This window comes from Micropterus dolomieu, linkage group LG20, assembly GCF_021292245.1.
Source record: "Micropterus dolomieu isolate WLL.071019.BEF.003 ecotype Adirondacks linkage group LG20, ASM2129224v1, whole genome shotgun sequence".
Taxonomy (NCBI): Eukaryota; Metazoa; Chordata; class Actinopteri; order Centrarchiformes; family Centrarchidae; genus Micropterus; species Micropterus dolomieu.
The window spans coordinates 8847589-8864733 of record NC_060169.1 but is presented as its reverse complement, the minus strand read 5'-3'; the positions used below and the strand labels follow the sequence as shown (position 1 = coordinate 8864733).

The following is a 17145-nucleotide window of genomic DNA, read 5'->3' as shown; positions in this document are numbered from 1 at the left end:
TATATATATGTATATGTATATATATGTGTATATATATATGTGTGTATATATATGTGTATATATATATATATGTGTGTATATATATGTGTATATATATATATATATATATGTATATATATATATAGCGGACGAAGAGTCATGTGTGAGGGAGAGGATACAAATAGGAGACGATGTCAAGACTTTGGGAATTTCTATTCTTTTTTTCAGGAGGACATTTAATCTATAATTTATGTTTATATGCCAATAATTGGCCTGTGTAATAGTCTGTAAATGTTCATAGGGAATTTGAAATGGAGTGACTGTGACTCAGCGTCCTTGTTGTAATTAGCAGAATTTGCATGCAGATGCTTATCTTAACAAGGGGAGAAATTGAGATAGTTTAAAATGTTTTTGTGTCTGGGGCTGGTAATTGGCAGCAAACTTATCAGAGGAAGATTGGCCACACTTGACCGCTCAAAGGAAGCCTGAGCTGTTTCTGTGATCAGCTGAATGACGGGATATGACCTGTGGTAGATTTGTCCAGTGTGCACAGCACTTTCATCCTCAGCTCTTCATACCAAATGCTGCACTTAGCTGTTACCACCCTCTGTGGGGAAAGTGTACTGTATGCAACCCTTTCAGTTCTTTTCTCTTGTAATTTAAAAAAATAAAATATAAAAGCACAAAAATGACAGCAGTCAAGGACGAAATAGGCAAAGACCCAGACTTTGAAATCCAATGCTGATAAATTGCTCGGTGTTTGACTTTGCAAGGCATACTGGATTATATTGATTTTTCTTCCCTCTGTATGTCTATGTGCTTGTGTGAGGGAGTGTGATAGCAAAAAACCAGGGGCAAGAGAATGCAATATTGTGTTTCATTAAAAAATCTATAGGATATCTCATTATAGCCACATGATTTTCTTTTGTATCAGGTTTAGTGGGGACAGGGTGGAGCTGGTGGGTGGCAAGATGAATGTGCTTTCCCGTCTCAGATGACTATCTCATCTGTTGTTGTTCATGGAGAAAGGAGGAACTCTGTTCAATCTGCCCAGTTTGTCGACTACTTCCTGGCCATGTTTGCCCACTGCTAGCTGACTTTACCACTGTATCAGATTCAACTCATCGCTGCATGGAAACACTTACTAAAATTTCTAGTCACAAGGTCTATAGTGGATTTCAGCATTTTTCCAATATATCTGTGTTATCGCTTCATTTGTATTTGCTATATACTATTAAATTCTTTTTTATTTTAATGATGCTTTAATGTCTTGTGGGTTTCCTCTTTTCTTAATTTAGTGTCACATCAGAAAATTTCTCACCTACAAGGGACATTGTTGTGTGTTTATTTCCTAGCAGTATTTTAAGTGTGTAGTTTGTCTCAGCGCCTGATAGTTTGCTTGAGTTCAATTTGAAGAGCATTTTGCTCAAAAACCTCAGATAATGGCATCTGCCGCCATAGTGAGATGTTTAGTAGGCTTTCTCTAACAACAAGAAAAGGTTAGCCCAATTCTCAAATACTGACATTAAGTGATGGTTTTAACATTTAGTCTGACTGCTCTGTGGGTACCCATTTAGCCCAAGACACGTGCTGTTTCTGGCTATTTTGCTTTCCAATTATTCACCGTGAGGAGGTGTTTTTGATGTTCCCTCACACTGTACCCACGTCTCTAAACCAGCTCGCACAGTATGTTCGTCTGTGTTGCTGTCGTCTCAGCGGGCCAATCCTTCAACGTGGGCCCGTGGGGAGGCTGATAAGAGGGGGAATTTGAGCCTCAATCAGTGCTGGTTAATTATCACAACCAGGGGAGGTGAGAGAGGTTTCCCCGTCTACCCAATCCCTCATGGATCTCGGTCCCCTCTTAGACACACTCATCCCTTGGAAGCTCTGTCTTGCATTCCATTCTTCAAGTGATATATGAACCAGTGGTACTTTCTCTTCCATGATGAGACACATTTTGGTGGCCTTCACTTTGTTTATTTATTCATTAATCTGTTTCTACAGCAGTGGATTTATAATTAGGTAACATTTTCATTTATACATTTTAAATCACTAATTTGATCATTAACAACACGTTTTGATTACATCTGTACTCTGTTTATATGCACAGTCATGGTAGATATAAGCATATGTATATTTCAGAAACATGGCTCCCAAATGTAAATGTTCTTAACTTTGATGTATGCCATACTAATGAGTGCATTGTTAAGCATCACTCAACATTGGAGAGCTATTTCCCTACTTTTTAGAGGAGCCATTTGTCTGCTCAACAGACACCGACTAAGTTTAACAAAGAAAGGTGGTAGAGTTCTCTACAAGCCAAACAATCCCTCTTATTTTAATCTCCACTACTGCCTTTTGTCCCTTTTTAAAATACACAAAATTTTAATTTGTTGGATTCTTCTTCAGAAGCACAGCTCAGAGCTTTGTTCTCACCTTACCTAGTGGTTTAACTAACACTTGTAACAATACTTTGAGATGTAAAATGTTCCATTCATTTAGTCCATGCCTTCAAATAGATTTTTTTTGTCTGAGCAAATTGCAGAGCGTTGAACATTTTTAACTTGCACTCTGACCGGTTTATTGTTAACACTTTTAGTTGTGTAACTGGTTCTAAGTGTAATTGGCTGCAGCAAGAGTCTGTCTCCAAGGTGGTCTTGGATTGAGCTTGAGACTCACAGTGCAAAACAGGGGTCAGGTTGTGTGGTTGTTGAGAAAAAGGGATTAGGTACGCATTAATTACTGTTATACTGTTGCATGTTACTAAATAGTCAGAGTGCAATGACATAACAGAGTCAGAATCAAAAAACCCTGCAGATTGGAGTCCTGCACATTGGACATGGTTGTTTAAATTTGATATTTTGCCGGACTCTTGTGCTCAAAGCATTTGCTAATCCTATTAACCAGCAACTCATTTGAGTAGGCTCTGTTTCTTTATCTGATTAAAGAGAGACTGACATTTGTATTAGAATGACATTTTCTGGCAGTATTCAGTGAAATCAAAGCTGATGTCTTTGCAGTGACTCAGCCCCGCCTGTGACCCCGTCATGTTTTCTCCGGGCCTCCAGAGTTTTACAATGGCAGCGAGCAGACAGGATGACAGAGAACTGTGAGCTGAAAAAATTGGATCCTTTCCTCTTTTAATCTGCCAGTTGAGTTGGTGCCAGCGCAGGACAGCCAGTGTGCGCTAGGCGGCCCAATCATTTTGTCCATCCCTTTACGGCTTGGCCCCAAACCCTCATTTCATCAACTGCTGTGTGGAACGCTAAGAATACCAGAATCGGTGGGTTGTGGTATCCCAGATCATAGCTACCTCCCTCAGGCATGTCAGGCATTGTTCCTGGCATCAACTCCTAAAAGAATACTATACTGGCCACACTAACTCTGATGAAGTTCTGTAACAAATGGGAAAAAGAGTGAAGAAGAGATGCATTTTTCACCTATCCATCTAGACTCTCCTATACTTCAGTTTGTCATTGTGACTTATGTCTTTAGTTTGCCTTTAATGTACAGGTGCTGATCATATAATTAGAATATCATCAAAAAGTTGATTTATTTCAGTAATTCCATTCAAAATGTGAAACTTGAATATTATATTCATTCATTACACACAGACTGATGTATTTCAAATGTTTGTCATTTAATTGTGATGTTTAAAACTGACAACTAATGAAAATCTCAGAAAATTTGAATATTACTTAAGACCAATACAAAAAAGGATTTTTAGAAATGTTGGCCAACTGAAAAGCATGAACATGAAAAGTATGAGCATGTACAGCACTCAATACTTAGTTGGGGCTCCTTTTGCCTGAATTACTGCAGCAATGCGGCGTGGCATGGAGTCGATCAGTCTGTAGCACTGCTCAGGTGTTATGAGAGCCCAGGTTGCTCTGATAGTGGCCTTCAGCTCTTCTGCATTGTTGGGTCTGGCGTATCGCATCTTCCTCTTCACAATACCCACATAGATTTTCTATAGGGTTATGGTCAGGCGAGTTTGCTGGCCAATTAAGAACAGGGATACCATGGTCCTTAAACCAGGTACTGGTAGCTTTGGCACTGTGTGCAGGTGCCAAGTCCTGCTGGAAAATGAAATCTGCAAATGTGCATCTCCATAAAGTTGGTCAGCAGCAGGAAGCATGAAGTGCTCTAAAACTTCCTGGTAGACATCTGCGTTGACCTTGGACCTCAGAAAACACAGTGGACCAACACCAGCAGATGACATGGCACCCCAAACCATTACTGACTGTGGAAACTTTACACTGGACTTCAAGCAACATGGATTCTGTGCCTCTCCTCTCTTCCTCCAGACTCTGGGACCTTGATTTCCAAATGAAATGCAAAATTTACTTTCAGAGAGCATAACTTTGGACCACTCAGCAACAGTCCAGTCCTTTTTGTCTTTAGCCCAGGCGAGACGCTTCTCACGCTGTGTCTTGTTCAAGAGTGGCTTGACACAAGGAATGCGACAGCTGAAACCAACGTCTTGCATACGTCTGTGAGTGGTGGTTCTTGAAGCACTGACTCCAGCTGCAGTCCACTCTTTGTGAATCTCCCCCACATTTTTGAATGGGTTTTGTTTCACAATCCTCTCCAGGGTGCGGTTATCCCTATTGCTTGTACACTTTTTTCTATTCTACCACATCTTGTCCTTCCCTTCGCCTCTATATTAATGTGCTTGGACACAGAGCTCTGTGAACAGCCAGCCTCTTTAGCAATGACCTTCTGTGTCTTGGCCTCCTTGTGCAAGGTGTCAATGGTCGTCTTTTGGACAGGTGTCAAGTCAGCAGTCTTCCCCATGATTGTGTAGCCTACAGAACTAGACTGAGAGACCATTTAAAGGCCTTTGCAGGTGTTTTGAGTTAATTAGCTGATTAGAGTGTGGCACCAGGTGTCTTCAATATTGAACCTTTTCACAATATTCTAATTTTCTGAGATACTGATTTTGGGGTTTTCATTAGTTGTCAGTTATGATCATCAAAATTAAAAGGAATGAACACTTGAAATATATCAGTCTGTGTGGAATGAATGTATACATACATACAGTATACAAGTTTCACTTTTTGAATGGAATTACTGAAATAAATCAACTTCTTGATGATATTCTAATTATATGACCAGCACCTGTATGGTGTGAGGGGTTGTTTTTCCGGGGTTAGGCTTGGCCCCTTTGCATGCCAAGACATTTTGGACTATTTCATGCTCCCAGCTTTGTGGAAACAGTTTGGGGATGGCTCCTTCCTGTTCAAATATGACTGCGCACCAGGGCACAAAGCAAGGTCCATAAAGACATGGATGAGCGAGTTTAGTGTGGAGGAACTTAACTGGCCTGCACAGAGTCCTGACCACAAGCCGATGGGACACCTTTGGGATGAATTACAGAGGAGACTGCGAGCCAGACCTTCTTGTTCAACTTCTGTGTCTGACTTCACAAATGCACTTCTAGAATAAGTGCAAAAAAAACTTAAGACGGAGGCCACTAATTGCGCAAAAACAACCGATATGTTGGCTACCGGGGCTGCAGTAGTTTCAACATCAGCTGCAGTACCGTGCATAGAGCAGGCACAGGCACTTGAAAGAGTAAAGGAAAGAGTAAAGGAAAGCTCCTCCTCTGGAGGAGGAGGCTGTGTTAGCGAGTGACTGAGGGAGATGGTGAACAGGAGGAGAGCGGAGGTGAAGCGGTAAGCAGGAGTAGCTCAACCTGTAGGGAGGGAGCAGGGAGGGAGGGTGATTTACACTGGGGATGCTGGGGACATGTAGGCTACCCACCAACAGCGTCGCCAGGTCATTTTTGGCATTAGCCCCGAATGATTTGACAGTAACCCTGATGTAACTCAACAACATAAAAATATTTTCCATATGCAATATCCTCATCACTCAGGCTGTCTCGCAGCTCTACTCGCAATACTATTGCTACATTTTGTTTGAAGTTCATGGAACGTGACCCCCAGCCGTTACTACCTGCCTGCAGAGACAGAGAGAAAAAGAGAGAGAGAGAGAGCGCATTGCTCACAGCTTCAGGGCTTGTCAGCGACTACTAATTTGTCCCGAGCAAAATTGTAATCAAAACATTTAAATATAAATGTTGTCGGTCAGCGTCAAATGGTTAACAGTCGCCACAAAGTAGTGAATAACATGACACACCTGACCACGACACAGACGCCTGTCGCTCTCTCTGCTGTCTCTGCCCCCCTCCTTAGAGACCCTTTGCTCTGTTTGACTGTCTCTCTGCTCCAGGATGCTTAATTCCTTCTGAAGCGGCTGTGAGCTGCACTTTATCAGAGGTGCTGAAGTGAACATGTGTGTGGATGTGTGGTGATATTTCTGTCGGATCACAAGCGTTTTCAGTTTTGGTTTTCTACCTCTGATGAAGAGCAGTGAGCTCGTCTGTCAGACGGTCTAAAGGGGGTAGCAGTCTAATACCATATCAGCAGAGTAATAAGTAAATAAGTAACGCAGGGTAATGCACAGCAGTGGGGCAGGTAGATTTTGTTAAAATATAATGACTTCATTCTCATTATATCTCCTAATATTATATCTCAAATTGTTATTCTGCAAATGTCAGAGAACACTGATATGTGGAGACATTTTTAATGTGCAGAACGTTTTAAACATGAGCAGAAAAGCTGCTGAAACATAGGAGCTATTAAGGTGCAGGGGTTTATAACTGAATTAAAATTCATTCATTCATCATTGAGGTGAAAAGATGCAACGTGCACATTTAAAGACTTTAGGTTACTTCAGTCATGTGTGTTGACTCAGCAGAGATGAAATAAAATAAAAACATATTTGACAGCAATACAGAATGCCTGAGAGCCTTACAGCACTATATTACACTATATTTTTATTTTTTGAATTGTCATCTGAATTTTGTGTTTCCTCTTATATAAATAAAGACATTTCCTCAATGAATTGGTGCAGAGAAATTCACCAGAATGCAGGAAGTGAAGTGTTTAAAGCCCACATTTTTCAGGGGCAGCACCCCCAGACCCCCATCTTAAATCTTTTTCTTAAAATATTATTAGTAATTATAAAAATCATAATAAATGTATTTAATAATTAAAATCTAGTTCAATGATTTATAGGGTCCAGTTTGACAAATGGCATAATAAGGTGAGGGTTTGAGGGTGTCTCTAGAATGCAGGAAATTAAGTGTTTAATGTTTAAAATCTTCTGGGGGAGTACCCCCATACCCCCCTATCAACTATTTCATCAATACTTTTTTTCCCCAAATACTAGGCCTATTAAAATATATTGTTGTCTTGTTGTCATGGCCACACTATTTGTGCAGTGTCAAGTCTCACGGGCTAAGAGTTTTGTCAAACCCCTAATCTAAGCCCTTAAAAGCAAGAATGGTGTATTGGTGAGGGATGTCCCACCGATTTTGGTGGGCCGCCTGGGCCAAAATTGCCAGGGCCGATTTTTTGTCCCAGTCCAGCCCTGGTTGGGCCGTAACATCATATCGTCAAATTTTCACATTATCACATTATACCACCCTGTGAAAGCAAGTTTTAATGACCGCGAACATTCATATTATTGTTTTTAAGTATGCTTTGCACCTGCCTCGGAAATCGCTTCTCCCCACACTCACACACACCTACACCTCAGGTAAATAGTGATGTGTCGTTCAATGAACGTTTCGTTGATAAGACCTAATCGTGTATGACTCGGGAGGAACGGTTAGTCTCAGTGAGTGATTTGTTCATTTTCACGCATGCGTGAAGGATCTTGGACTCTTACATTCACTCGTCACACAGCAGCTGCATGGGCTCCGTCAGCACAGGAAACAGAACTGACTTCACGACTGTGGGTCTCTAGGTCTGAGCCGTTCATTTGTCACGTGACAGCTCCTACTGTGGAGCAGGAATGAACTGCTCGTTCACCGCTCACATGGGTCCTCCTCAGTCTTTCGTTCATTCGGCAGGCTGAGTGACTGCTGGTGCCAGAGAATGAGAGGCAGGTCGGCTGTCCGATAACAGTCACTGGACTGACATTATATAGCTATTTTGTTAATTGTGACATTTAAAAAAGCATACCGTTATTACAGCGGAGTGATGTTGTGCTAAGTTATAGTTTTAACACAGCCGTATCGTAACTTTAGTCCTACATGAGAGAGCATTTGTCTGTGGCCACACCCTGCAAACACATTACCTTTGTGGGAGTTGTCTTTCTTTTGCCTCTCCTGTGCACCTGTTATTACTTTCATTTGCATCAAAACAGGTGACATTGATTCACAATTGCTTATGATTTCTAACTGGACAGACTGATATCCCTGAATTTTAACTGACTTGATGTTACACTGTGATGATTAAGTGCTCTGTCTGAGCAGTGTCGATACTTACCAGAGAGGCAGGTCTGAGGTCTTTGATGATGGGGTTCTCTCTGACTGACAGGTGGAGCTGGTAGCCACTCAGAATGAGCCGGTGGTTGATGGAGTCTCCCACCAGGTGGATGCTCGCTCCCATAACAAACGTGATGATACAGAGGTAGACAGCAGAGCGAGGAAGCGCCCTGGGACTGCGCTCAATCAGCTGAACAGAGCAACAACACACGCATGCTTTATAGGATACCAATTGTGTCTTCAAAGAAATGATCCATTACTACTTTTTAACTATTTGGGTTACATCATGTGGAATCAGTGGCAATTGCACATGTGTATAATACATAGCAAGTAGCTTGATCCAGGTTTAATGACACAATCGCAGGCATGACCTCCATCCCTTAAGAAGTTATATTTCAGATATGTAACTCTCTATGCTCTGCAGTTCTTGTCATTGCTGTGATGTGGCAGACTGTAGACATTCAGGAATCAATCTCCAGATCTTTGTGGTTTTGTTCAAGAACCTCACCAATGTACCTTGAAAATCAGGGCTAACTTATTCCTTTGTGTCAAGTGTCCATTTAGCTTTAGAAAAATCAGCAAGAAAAATTTTAACTGAAGCAATTTTGATATCTACTAAAACCAAAAGGGGCCTCTATCACTTAGTCAGGCAGCTTAGAGTTACAGTACCCATTAACATGTTGGATTGACGTCTCATAAAGCTGGTAATCAACGGGCTCACTTAACCTTGGGTTTGCCCGTTCAGCTACATTATGACTACATTCACATAAAAGGGACAGGGTTTTTATTGTTTTGTTCTGGTGATATCCATGGTGGGCCTGTTTTTAAAATGTAAAGTTCTGTTCAATCACCTTTGTGGCTGAATCATTCGGATATTGAGAAGAAAAGAAAAATAACGCTCATTCTGAAGATTCTCTTTCACAATCACCAAAGCACTTTGTTGTATTATGGCTTACCTTGAGCATTAGGAATGGTGTTATGACATTGTAGGCCATGTGGAAATAGTCTCCAGCACTGGGCTTGTTCAGAGGAAACCACTCCAGAGGAAGGATGATCTAAGACATATGATACCAAGAAACTATTTGGTTGCTCCAAGATATGGGATGTAACCATCCATTGTATGATTTTAAAAACTGCATATGGTAGAGATGAAGTGAAACGTGCAATGAGCCTCATTACCATTACGATAGGCCTTCCAAAGTCCAATATCCAGTTCTGCAGAGTCAGACAGAACCACAGGTCAAAGTGGAAGCGCTGACTTTTCTGCTGTGTCACATTTTCCTTAAAACCACCAGGAGTGCTGTCAACACACATTTACAGTGGATGTAAGTCACTGTAATAAAGCAACATTATAAAAGCAAAGGGCAGCGGCACAGAGGCTGAGCGTTTAATAGACACGTTGGGAGTACTGCAGTAAAGTAAGGTTTAGTATTGTCTACTTTAAATGTTAGTTAGTTATCATGTCATGTGTATACAAAATGGGCATATACACATCTTGTGAAAATTAAAATAAACCTTTCTGTGTTCATATATTTTAGCAGACACTGGTACATATATAAAAGAGGGTAAGGGAGGATATGCACAATATAACTATATTTACAGTCCTACACTTTTACGTTCATGGTTAAAACACAGCACTATTGTAAAAATCCCCCACTTGTAATGCTGTCCTTCCATCACTTCCCAGGAAACTAAACAACGATCACTTATGGCCGCAGGTGAGGAAGCCAGTGATGGCTGTTCAGACTTGGCCTCCGGTGGCTCCAACGACCATAACAGCTGTCGTTATAACATCCAGGAGCACGAACGAATCATCTTCACAACAACCCTACAGAGGTTAAATAGGTGAGTTTCCCTACCAGACAGTCAGAACTGAAGAAGTCTCTTAGATGCCCTTGATTTTAACCTTCCTTGGATAACTATGACCTGGATGACTGAGAACCTTCACAGTCAGATGATGTTTGCACCACCAAACTGTGGATTTGCTGACATATTCAAAAGGCTGGGTGTAGCTGAATGCACTGTGGGTCATTCAGCCCTCATGCAAAAGGAACACCAGCAGAAGAGATTTGGATTAATATTAGAGTTGTCAACCTCCATGTCTGCATTAAACTGTCTCTCTTGTCATTCAAATATCCACACCAATCTGATTTTTCGGATATGTCATGTTAAAGGAAGGGTTAATATAGTTGCTAATGTGTTGTCCAGAGTCCCCTGCCACTGATCACACAGTGGCTGATGGCCAAGGTTTATGTTCCTCACTCTGAACTGGAACTGGAGGCCATCAAGGAACTGGAGATCACTGGCCACTACAGCTGCAACAATTAATCAATTAGTTGTCAACTATTAAATTAATCGCAGACTATCATTGATTAATCTGTTTGAGTAATATTTCAAGAAAATAAACTCAAAATTCTCTGATTCCAGCTTCTTAAATGTAAATATTTTCTCGTTTCTTTACTCCTCTATGTCAGTAAACTGATTATCTTTATATTGTGGACAAAAAACACACATTTAAGTACATCATCTTGGGCTTTGGGAAACACTGATCAATATTTGTAACCATTTTACAGAACAAACAACTAATCAATTAATCAAGAAAAATGATCAACAATAAAAATAGTCATTAGTTGCACTACTGGCCACTGTCTCCAGCTTATAGAAGACCTGCCCCATCCTGGTAGTCTGAAGGCGTCCTCTCCCCTGGCACCACCTTGAATCAGGTTGATTTTTTTTATAGTTTATTTAAAATTGTCTTATTTTTCCTGGTAGCATGTTTCCCTGCCCGTCTCATTTGTTAGAGCTGGCATTTTGTTACATTTGTTAAAACTAAATTACCGTATAATTATATACTAAAATCTCTGTTTAAAAATTTACTTTACTTTAGCCAATCCCTCAGGTGTCCTTCCCTTATTTACTAAGGTCTTCGAATTAATACGAAGACGTCTGGAGGGCGTTTTAGTGAAGACGGGACAAAACGGAGGACTTTAGAAACGATGACGCAGCCGCTCACGCTCGGCTCTCTGATTGGGTCTTGCAAAGCAGAAACACGATGCTGCTAACATCATATTTTTATTAAATTATTCTGTACCGTGCAAATAACACTCATCTGCCTACACTTGTACTGTGCATGTCGCCGTATTTACTTTGCAACGACTAACCAGTCTGTTTTCTGACGCCACACTCCCGTGTTACATTAAGTAACAGTCTGTTGAGTTTTAAAAAGTTACAACAAACTTAATGTACTCCAGTGTTTCAGTGCTTTCCTTCAAATGTAAACCTGCAGGATTTTAGGCCAAACGATTGCATTAGAATGTTGATTAAACCATTGTTTGTATCCTCTTTGTAATGTAAAGAAGACGGACACCTCTTTGTTTAGTGCCAGAAGGACAGTTTTTTGACTGTTTCATTGACACTTAAGATAGGGTGTCAACCATTTTGTAGACAAGCCCTGTTGTTCTCCATGATTAGTTTAGAGCAAAAGACTGTTTATTCCTGTAGATTGAAGGGGGTTTCACGTCTGGGAATTGGCGCTCTTTTCGACCAAAAGTAACATAGAGCAGTAAGGTACACCCTTCCTAATTGGGTGACGAAGAAGTGACCAAACGACCAATGGATATGGTCCTGGGCCATTTGGAGGAAAAGACCCGCCCACATACCTGGAGGATATTAACAATTCATTTTGCGAGAATCAGGACTGTAAGCTGTAAATCTGAAAAGAGGAACAACTTTCCAGTCCACTGCAGTGTTTTTTGTTTTGTTGTTTGTTCTGTAATGCCATCTTGTATTCACCTATTTTTTATTAAATTTTCTTGTTAATTTTCATCGGATCCAGCCTCTCCTTTCTCAAAATCTGAAAAAAACGCAACAAGTCCCAGCTTGTTATTGATCCATGCAACAACAAAAAAAAAAACTGGTCTGATGCTTAAGTTAGTCTGTATTTATTTATTCTTTCGCCAAATCTTATGTAACTACGGAATAGACCATCTACTTTATGTTTACACTGGCACGAGCATGCCCAGTGCACCTGAACGGGTCCTAGCTCTGCGTTTTCAGTCGTTTTAATGTAGAATCATACAGTTTGTTGTTCAGTACTATTTTAACAGTTTCACAGTTGCTTCCAGTTACAATCTCAAAGGCCAACTGCTGTAACCTCTACTGGAGGTGTGTAGCTTGCTGCATAGCTGTGCACCTACATGCATAGTGAGGTCATAAAAGAGCCTATTAGTTTCCCAAGCATTAACTGTATATAACCAGGAAGGAAATACAGCTATTTACAGCTTCCATGGGCCCACAACTCAACCTAAAACAGACACCAGCAGAACTCTTCCAAAGTTAATTGGCAAAACAATAAAATACAGTGAAATGCCTCTCAACATTAGCTGCACGTACATGTACTGAGCCCTCATTCACCCAGCATTGCTGGTTCAGCCAATTGATTGTAGGACCAGCAGCAAAAAGGCCAAACTGTGCATTCATGTGGTGTCAGAGTAATGGGGAAATTATTTCCCTACTGGGAAAATTCACAGGAATGCCCCCTGAAGTCAGAACAACAACTCGAGCTTGAGTAAATTTTGCTCCACAAGTTGTAGAGTTGTTGATGTCATACACGTAGAAACATGGTTGACTGTTAGAAATGTTTGATTGATGGTGCAAAATGACATATTGCATATACATTGTTTGCTAAGGTGTCATTTGTAATATGGTATTAATAGGTTAAAACTGTTAGTTTGCTGTCCATGTAGAGTTACTTAGATTAATTAGGAAAGTATTTGCAGTACAAGCAATATTTTAGTGGTTTCAGGAAAGGTCGTCTCTTTGGGTTAAAAAGTGGTGGGGACATAAGGGCTCAGATTAGGGGTGTGATGATACTCTTAGCTCACAGGTTGAGACTATGCACAGTATTGGGTTCACGAGAACAAGACGAGAAGATATTTTAACACTATTTTGAAGAAATGTTCAATGCTAAATTATATGAATGTGGGGTCTGGGAGTCCTCCCCAAGAAGATTTTGAGCATTAAACTCTTAATTTTCTGCATTCTGGAGACATTTTCTGCACCAATATATTGCAGAAATGTCTTTATTTATATAAAGGGAAAAACAAAATTCAGGTGGCAGGTGACAATTCAAAATATAAAAATATAACACAATATAATGCAGTAACTGGTAGGTTGTTTTTTAGCTTATGTTACTTTTTGGACAAGGCACATTTGTTTCTTCTATATTTAAATTGCATTGCAAAAAAAAACTCTCTCAAAAGCATTTCTTTTGTTAGTTAACATTTCTTGTTGCAAGCTATTTTTCAATAAAATCAAAAAGTGATGGGGACAAAAATCAGTCATTTCAAAAAGTGATGGAGACATGTCCACAGCCTCCCCAGTGTAAATGACACCTATGGTTTCAGGTAATGTACTGGTGTAGCAGTAACGACTCTGGGACAAAAATCACTTTGTAATTGAAAGTGTGAAACTGTTTCAGCATACTTCGATGACAATGACAATCCAACACAGCACTGTAGTACCATATGTTGTTTCCACATTCCGACTTATTAAAAGCACATGACAACACAGAAATCTGAATAACGACTTCACAACTCAGGAAATGGGACCATCCGAGGAGCATGTGAATGCACCACTAGGCTGTCTGCTGAGAAATATCCGACTTTCAACCTCAAAGCCTTCCAGGTGCATGGTGATGCCTGACACTTTTTTATATACAGTCTATGCCTGACACCGAAAGTGAACGAAATACACGGTGACCGTGACAAACTCTTTGTCAAGTGTAAACCCAGTTGCACCCGCAGCACTGGCCTCGGTGTTAATTAATTTTATGGCCGTTTTAATGAAAACAAGTGACTGAAGTGGTAATCCTCAAAAGGCAGAATGTTGTAGATTATACTTCCTAATGTTTTCTAATGTTTTGGCGTTTCTAACATTTTACTGAATAACTCTTGTGAAGAGAAGATGAGTTTTTAGAGATAACATTGGCAAAACATTTGTACACCAATATACATGCGGAACAGGTTTTATATGATGGCATTTTGTAACACAATGGCAGTTACTATTCGTGATGTTGGGGTACAATTTTTTTTCTCCGAGTTCACAAGTAGGAAATTCGACTTCAAGTGGCGTGCCAGGATAGTTTTTCTAGTTGGAGGTCAGAAATTTCCGAGTTGTCTTGAATGCAGCACAACATAGCCATCTATTTATATAGGTCACATGCAGCCGCTGGAGTGTTTCTGTAATCACTCCCTATTTATTAACCGCAAACAGCTACAAAACACGACAACAAATGAGTTAACTTTAACCTTGAAGTTGAGACATTTTCAATTAGAGCCGTTTACACCTTAGTTCGCTTTCATTTGCGCGTCCAACCGTTGACTTTGTATGAAGTCGCGCCGCCTCCAATATTCGTGTTTCTGGACACATGCAGGCGAACACGAAGAACAGGGGACACTGAAGAGGCAAAATGGGGTTAAAGAAATTCTTAATATACAATTATTTCTGTAGTTTCTGAACTATTTTTTTAATTCACTGACAACAAAGCAGCGGCTAAAACCGTAACAGTAACTTCAGCCTAATGTTGTTAAGTGTACAAACCTAGTTTGTGTTGTTGTGTGTGAGTCGTTGCCTCGTCGCTTTCGTGCAGTCTGCATATTCGGTTCCGTGTTAGTTATCGTTGGTCTTGTTAGCGGTACTGCCTGACCGTTCCGTGGTCCAAACGATGGAAAGTTCACGCGATTAAACTATGTAAACATCTTTGTGTCAAAACCTATGGTCAAACCTCAACTTCCTAGTTGCCGCCTTGATCCCGCCCGTCCGCCTAATCAACCAATCAAATTGCAGCAGAGGAGTTAGAAGCGGAGGAGGTCTCAGTAATCCCTGAGTTGTGATTTGTAGGCACATTCACTATCTTCAACCCAAATTACAAAAGAACATAAATTATAAACATTTCACTTTTTGAGTACTGTCATAGACGATAAATTTATCTGGACAGCAGAAACCTAAAATATGGTTCATGTTGTGTAGAAACTATTTTTGCAGATGTTAGTACCATAAGCCATTATTAAAAAAATCTTTAAATCCATAAAATTCTCCCGACTAAAGTAATCAGAAGATCTTACTTTGTAAAATATAAAAGTTATGGCAGAAAATTGTGTCCTCTGACATTTAAACTTTTATGTATGATTTTTTAATATTATTCTAACTATTATTATTACTATTATTGTTATGGCTTATAGATATATATGTATTGTGTTTTTTTTATCTTTAACCTTTCCTTCTTCTATACTCCTTATGTTAGTCTACTAGGGTTTAGGTCAGAGTGGTGAGATTGTTTTGGTGTTTACCCCCTCTTGTTCCTCTCCTCTCCTGGAATGTTCATTCAAGGCCGAGAGAGGATTTCTGTTCCCGAAAACATAGAAACCTAGACAGTGTAAATGATTATGCATTATGCATTTATTCTCTCTTTTATTAATAAATTCTTAAAAGACAACGGTTGGTTGTAATTCAATTATTTGCTCAATCCCTCATTAGGAATATAATTTCCACGACAATTAATAGTCTATAAATGACACACATGGTGAGACATACTTTGCTTATATTCTCCCAAAACCTTCCATGTAGCTCACAATGGAATAATGCTAAAAGTCTAAAATCATCTTTGACTTATGTGTGCATTTAATTAGACCAAGCTTTCTGTCAGACTGATAAAAGCATGATTGGCAGCGTAATTACCCTGTGACCACAGTACATGTTGGTCATGGACCGATGAAAAACATAATTTGACATTCAGAGCACATACAGCTCTGCTACATTCCTTTTAATCAACCCTTTTCAACCTGTCTGACGCAGAATTTATAGCTTCATTAAATTCACTTACAGTCAATGGCAGCCACTTTCCAAGGCAAACACAGAGAGCAAATAACATTTTTGTTGGTGTTTACCTTCAGGTACAGCGTGTTTATTTAGAAATCAGCTCATGCTTGCGTAGTGAATGGTAAAGCTATCTAAACACAGATTAGGACACCTATAGGCTAAAAGCTAAACTCAAAGTTTTAATGAGTTCAAATTAATATTGCCTACTTTTTGTCTGTGATGACGGGAGCCTTTTGTCTAAAAACAAATTTGCCTGTGTGCACCTAGGATCTCCTATTGGATTTTTAAGTTTCACTGTCAAAGTAAGCTCCAAGCAGAGCAGACATTACTGCACTGACAATATAATGTCCCCAACTGTTGTGCTATTCGGTTATTTTGAATCTTTATTGTGTCTTAAAATTATTATCCCAGAGTAGGCCTACTACCATATCATATCAAGTTTTATTAGATATCACAACTCATGCCAAACTTAGACTAACTCAGAGTTGATTTCGAAGCTGTATTTTTATTTATTAGTGTTTTTATGTTTTTCGTATTCTGGGATTGGTTGTGTCTAATTTGTCTCTAATAGTATATGGTAGCATAAATGGACTGCATTTATATTGCACTTTTCTAACATAACCAATAAATCGCTTTACAATTTCAAAAATATGTGCAGTCTTGCAAAATTAGACGGATAAACAGTAGGAAAAGAATCCATGCGTCAAATACATTTCAAAATACGGTTGTAATTATGTGCAGTGACCAGCAGATGTCACCTTGTTTTGCAACAAGCATCCCTGTCCATCCACTTTCAAACTCTTTAAACTCATTTTGGACTGTTGTACTGGATTACCATGCTAGGGTTGCATCTGTTGGGGATCTTTTGGACTATTTAGTCACAAAACACTGGCCACATATATGTATATGTTTCACAATGTACAAAAAAGTAACAGTCAAAACATGTATTT

General features: G+C 39.7%; 2 protein-coding genes across 14 annotated transcripts in view; one reads left to right on the top strand and one right to left on the bottom strand.

Annotated features, from left to right (window-relative positions):
* cln6a (CLN6 transmembrane ER protein a) overlaps positions 1-15137 on the bottom strand; it is an 88482-nt gene extending 73345 nt beyond the window's left edge. Inside the window, exons 1-5 of one of the 3 annotated variants that reach the window (XM_046033358.1) lie at positions 14918-15137; positions 14664-14773; positions 9497-9617; positions 9274-9372; positions 8319-8507 (exon numbers count right to left, since the gene is read on the bottom strand). In XM_046033358.1, coding sequence (XP_045889314.1) covers positions 8319-8507; positions 9274-9372; positions 9497-9617; positions 14664-14746 — 492 coding nt within the window. In that variant the 5' untranslated portion in view covers positions 14747-14773; positions 14918-15137. The remainder of the gene's footprint in view (positions 1-8318; positions 8508-9273; positions 9373-9496; positions 9618-14663; positions 14774-14917) is intronic. The other 2 variants (XM_046033357.1, XM_046033359.1) reach the window with 2 other exon arrangements.
* The window catches only part of neo1a (neogenin 1a), a 629602-nt gene that overhangs the window by 46591 nt on the left and 565866 nt on the right, over positions 1-17145 (top strand). The window lies entirely within an intron of this gene.